This window comes from Schistocerca cancellata, chromosome 4 (assembly GCF_023864275.1).
Source record: "Schistocerca cancellata isolate TAMUIC-IGC-003103 chromosome 4, iqSchCanc2.1, whole genome shotgun sequence".
In the NCBI taxonomy this organism is placed as follows: Eukaryota; Metazoa; Arthropoda; class Insecta; order Orthoptera; family Acrididae; genus Schistocerca; species Schistocerca cancellata.
In genome coordinates this window covers 775,958,054-775,964,053 of record NC_064629.1, presented here as the reverse complement: position 1 = coordinate 775,964,053, position 6,000 = coordinate 775,958,054, and the positions used below count along the sequence as shown (strand labels likewise).

At 35.8% G+C, this 6,000-nt stretch overlaps 1 protein-coding gene across 1 annotated transcript in view; it reads right to left on the bottom strand.

The window, feature by feature from the left end:
• Positions 1-3,463: 3,463 nt before the first annotated feature.
• LOC126184598 (E3 ubiquitin-protein ligase HERC2) overlaps positions 3,464-6,000 on the bottom strand; it is an 812,863-nt gene continuing 810,326 nt past the window's right edge. The window contains exon 84 of the mRNA XM_049927039.1: positions 3,464-5,670. Within this exon, the coding sequence (XP_049782996.1) occupies positions 5,509-5,670 (162 nt within the window). The 3' untranslated portion in view covers positions 3,464-5,508. The remainder of the gene's footprint in view (positions 5,671-6,000) is intronic.

Below are 6,000 nucleotides of genomic sequence, written 5' to 3'. Positions count from 1 at the left end.
AGCAAACAGTAGATCAGTGACCTGTATTGATAACATTATTACAAACTACCAGTTTGAAACTGCAAATAAGCACTTCTTAGACCTAAATATTTTGGATCATTCAGCTCTGTTTTTGACTTCCCAAAGGAAGGTAAATTAAAGCCTCCAGAACTGTATATAAAAAGGAATTACAGCTAAAGTAGTATTGATTTATTCTGCAATAAACTAAGTGTTATAACCTGGTGTGTGGACCACTACAGTTAAGCGCCATAAACTACAGCAAATTCTTAAATTTTTCTTTAGATATATTTAATGAATCTCTTCCTCCTAGAGCTTACCAAAAGAGAGTAAGTAGGAAACTTAAATGGATTACACCAGGAATAAAAATTTGTAAGGGGTGCTCAAAAATAAGTGAGCTGATGGCATAATTACAGAAACCAGTACCTGTATGTTAGAAGTATTGACCCTGGCCGTTGAGACACTTGTCCCACTGTGACACAAGGCAGTGAATGGCTGTCTCATAAAATTCCCGGGGCTGTGATGTTAACCAGTTCCGCATGTACAGCTGGACATTGTCATCCGAGGTGAATCGTTTGCCCCTCAGAGCCTTTTTAAGAGGACTAAAAGTGGTGTAATCATAGGGAGAGTGGTCTGGACTGTATGGAGGGTGGTTGACAATCTCCCATTTGAATTTCTGCAGGAGTGCCACGACTGTGTTGGCTGTATGAGGCTTTGCATTGTCGTGGAGCAGAATGACCCCACAGGTGAGATTGGCTGGTCATTTAAATTTGATCGCTTGGCAAAGGGTGGTCAAGTTTTGTGAGTAACAGATCTGGGGATCTTAATAGCCATGAGACTACCTCAATGTCACTTGGACATTTCGTAGACATATGTGAGACATATGCCATATGTCCTGTTGAAAGTGAGCCCTTGATACTGTTGCATGTGATGTAACACATGAGGATGCAGGATGTCCGTGATGTAAATTGTGCCATCAGAGTACCGCCAGTCACTAACAGCCATGATCTGAAGTGATTCCCAAAGGCTCCCCACACTGTAATACCACAAGTGAGTCAGCTTTCTCTCTCCAAAACATTGGAAGAATGAGCCCTCTCACCAGGTCACTGGCATACTTCCCGGTGGTGGTCATCTGGGGTAGTGCAGAACTACAATGCATTGTTGAACACAATGAGACACTGTTCATCAGCAGTCTGTGCTTTCCGGTCATGGCAACACTGCTCAGTCAACTGTTTATGTTGTGGTGTTAACAGCAGCCTATGAATGGGGCAGTAATTCTCTAGCCTGGCTGCTACTAGTGTCTGGCCAATGGTGTGGGATGACACAGAGTCCATTACTTGTTCTCAGATGGCAGGTGCAGATATGAAGAGGTAACACAGGGGCACCTCACTTTTTTTGTGAAACAGTGTATTTTAATCTTATTTATATGCCTGTTGGCCACTCAGCACCTCAATTACATAGTGAGTGGATAGCCTGACTCCTAGTATTTTATTTTGTGGCTTAAACATACACAAAAATAATACTTCCAAGTTGAATCTTAGTGACTTTTTATAAGATGCAGTACATCAGTTGCAAAAATGAACCTGTGCTGAAATCTAAAAAAAAAAAACATTTGCAAGGCAGTGCAAACCTACCTCCCTTGAATGACTGTAAGCACTGTAAATCTGTAGTGAATAATAAAACTACCATTAAATTTGTTAATTATTGCTGGAGTCAAATAAGAATTAAGCCAAATAAAAAAGTAATAAAAGTAAATGGTCTGCACTCATCAACAAAACTCAGAGCACTCTCACAAGCATTAATAAGAGAAAAATGTGGAACTCTTGTTTCTTTGGGAATAAACAGATATAATAAACAAACTACACTACAAAAAAACAAAAAATGTAAAGCTGCAGTTTTAATATGGATGTTTCCTTGGGAAAAAAGAAAAGTAAACGATGAATTAAACCAAGCAGTTGGAAAGAATGTCAAGTTTTAAGCAAGAGATCTGTTGGGTTACAGTTAAGTGGTAAGCCTCATTTGTACTCAGGTACACTATGTAGTGAAATTGTTAAATCCAGCTTGACTTACCATGTCCATGTATTTGGTTTGTTTATACATATGCAACATAACAGAATTTTTAAAGAAAAAAATGTGGTGGTAATGTATTGATGTATGATAGTCAGGACATAGGATCATAGACATAAGAGACATCTTGTCTAATCCATATTATGCAAGTTATCCTTCCAACACTGCACCACATAGAGAACATCTTATGACTTTCTAAGAGGGCATTCCACAGAAAACAGAAATATCCATATTTTTGTACAGCATAACTGGAAAAAACTACTACATGTTTAATAAAAGGGTTTACCATGGTATTAAAGATCACCAACAACCAAATGTACTGTCATTTTAATGATTGTTACAGTTTTCATACCACACAGCATGTTTCTTCCTTTTCGCGAACTCTTCTTCACAACTCCAGTATTCAAACTTACAGCATACTAGTACCTAATTATTAGAATCATGTCCTCCTTCCATCATTTTTATATACATTCCTATAGCACCAAACATGGTATATTTCATTGAGGTACCAACTCTGTAAAACCCTTCAATTAACATGCAATTCAAATTCATCCATTTGCTTTTGATACAAAATGTATTCCAGCAATAAGTATGCTCCAGCAATGCAAGCATGAATTGTGAGAGCATATGAGATACTTTTTCAACTGTACAAAGAATGTGTTCAGTGTTCCACATGAGTATGGTCATCAATATAGATGGGGTGGGGCTTAAGCTAAAGTAACACTCTTAATTGACACACACTATCATTTATGACATATTCTCTGAAAATGGGGCAAAATATATCGGAGTGGCTCTTACAGAATTTCATCCATGAAGTTTCCACCCTCTCCTCTGCCAAGCTTATCACTGTCCTCTGGTGGTCACATCTATAAATTATATCAACTATAATTCCAGAATATCCCTTACTTATGCACATCCCTTACCTACACACAAATTCAATAAAACTTTGTTACTTTCCCACAGTGCTGTGTATCTTATTACCAATCACACCAGCACATAGGGCAAAATGTTTCTCTCATTTTCTTTGTCGATGTTTACTTCTTCTTCTTCTTCTTCTTCTTCTTCTTCCTCTTTTTTCTTGCAGCCACTCATTTCCTCCAATTACTTTTAGCACATTAATCAAATTTGCATCTGACAACATTCAAAGAGTTTAGATTCACTAACTGGTCTTAATTCTTGTCTGCTGCCAACATGGAAGCTGAATTCCTTCTGTTCATTCCAACATGAGTCTTCTCTGCAACCTAACTCCTTTCTTCTCACCTCCCTACATGCATAATTTTTTTTCCTTTCAATTTCATAAAAAATTGTTATTCTCTCTGTAGATATCAGAAGTCTTCTGATCTTTTTTTCACATGAAGGCTTTAAAATCAGAATTGTGATAAAACAAATAAAAGGCAAATATTATTACAAATTTTTTTATTAACAATGTACATAATTATGGACAGATTTTCAACAGTTTAAACTGTAAAACTGTGGTATTGATTTGTCATTACTCTGTAAAGTCATGAACATCACTAAGCTCACTGCACATTACAAACATGACAAAAGTTACTTGCAGCAATGCAATTGTCTGAAAGTATATTTAGGTTTACAAAACATTTCAATAATTAGCAATGTTTAGAAACCACACATTATGGCAGGCAAAAGACCGCAAAGATATATTGCAGTATTTAGACAGTACGAAAGTATTCTTGGGTCATCTTGCAAAAACCAACAAAATATCCAGTGGAAATCTACCTATGAGAAGTAGTTACCCATTGTCTAGCACACATGAAGTGGACTCATAGAGCAGTTTCCTGGATACTGCTTACTTTGGAGCTAAACATCTCAAATGTTACAAGATTTATTTTCTGTAATGCGCTTTTACTGATCTCATTACAAAATGATCAATTTATTCCACAGAACTTAATTTGCAGAAATTGCTTTATCCTCTTTCCAATTAACACAAATAATGTCATTCAACATACTGATGAATCTCGTGTTTTTGTTTTCCTTGTCCGTATTTTTAGAGTCATACATTAGAATTACATTAAATTTCACCTTGTAAGATATCACATTCCAAAATTTATAGACGGTAAAAATATTAAGAATTAGGAACATGTGCATAACTTAACATTAAATATATTTACAATGGTATAGTACAAGCATAAAAAACTGAAGTTTAATAGTCCAACTTAATACTGATAGAAAACAAGAAAGTCAACAGAGATACCTGTCTTTCTAGGAATGCTGGGTCACCATTAGCCTTGAAAAGCTAATAACAGTCATGAGTAGGGTACATAAAACTGAAGGAAACATTTTGCACTTTCTTTTTAAAAGAGGTACTCTTACTTCTTGAAAACAAAGGTCTGAGGCACAACTAAAATAGTGGATATCTTAGATGGCAGGATAAATTACAGGGAGTTAACATGTCAATGAACTGTAGTAGTATTACTATTAGCTTGTCTTCTTTCATCAGTAGTGCAGTAATCTTCAGTGTTCTTCTTCTTCTTCTTCTTCTTCTCCTCCTGCTCCTCCTCCTCCTCCTCCTCCTCCTCCAGTTCTTCTACATTTTCTTTTCATTCGTTTATGGTTAGCCTCCAAGCATTCACAAATATTTTTTGTCATTTGCTATACTGATTGTATATCACACTCTATTTTTGGTCCTGTTTCTTTCTCTCTCTTTCAGCAATCGTATTTGGTCTTTAATTTTCTTTCAAATTATTCATTTATAGGTTATTCTAGACACACAGTACCTCTTAACTGTATACTCTCATGCTTTTCTCATAAATTCACAGTCTGCCAAATAGTCTGCGGGAGAGACTTCTTCCAATTTATGTATAATTTTGCTCATCCTTGAAGGTTCCTACTCATGATGACATTTACGGTAAACAATGTATGACTGGATGAATACCCTTTCCAAACTGTGCTGCCTCTCAATAGCCATTTGTCACTCCTTGCATATCATGTAATACCACTAATGTAGTTGTGCCTCAATGCAGGAAATTTTGTACTTTTAAACTTTTCTCTGATAACCCTTGTACAAAATCCAAAGCTCTGAAATTTCACTTTTTCACTTACCCTACCTGGTGTTTTTACTTATTTTTGGAGGTAAATGGTGATCACATATCCTTTAAAGTTTAATACTGACTGGCGTTCTTGTAAATACAACAGTACTTTCAAGCAAAAGAAAATAAAAATACCAAGAGTAAAGACTTACTGAAATATGATGACAGAGAAAAAGATAACATGAAGCTTATACATTATATCACAGGAAAAAAGTCAGTACAGTGTCTGTACAGAAATAACAGATCCTTGTACTGCTTTCAGTATAATATTTTAAAATATAATATTTGTATCTTTCGATCATGGAAAAAAAGGGAAACGAAGATGACACATTGCTGTCAAACTATTTCTTTTAACAAAATTACATATATAACATAATTACAGCCTACAGTTCTGTGGTCATACAGACTCTGGTCCATCACTTGCAATGCTGTCCAGTTCATCACTGTCACAATTACTTGAGCCAGCACCACTGCTTGGCATGGCGACTCTTGCATATTCATCAGTGTCTATAGATTTGCAGAAATGGATGGCATATTTTAATTTTTCCCGCAGCACAGCCTGGAACCATACAGAAAGAAAACTGTCAATCATGTCCTTCAGTAAACAAGCAACACAAACATTTCCTAGTAAATTAGTAGATAACATTAATCTACATTTATTAATGAAGGAGCTCTGAGAGTAGTGAACTATGTGTGCATATATCCACATCCTTCCTATTCAATTTATAAGTGGAGCAATGCAAAAGCAGTGTACTTAAAAAGAATTTTTATGATACAAAAAAGGAGCTAGACAACACATCATCACACTGGCAGTGGATGCTCTTGGTAAAACTAGCAGGAGGTATTCAATACATTAAACAACACATAAAAGGATATAAAAGGAAGTAAA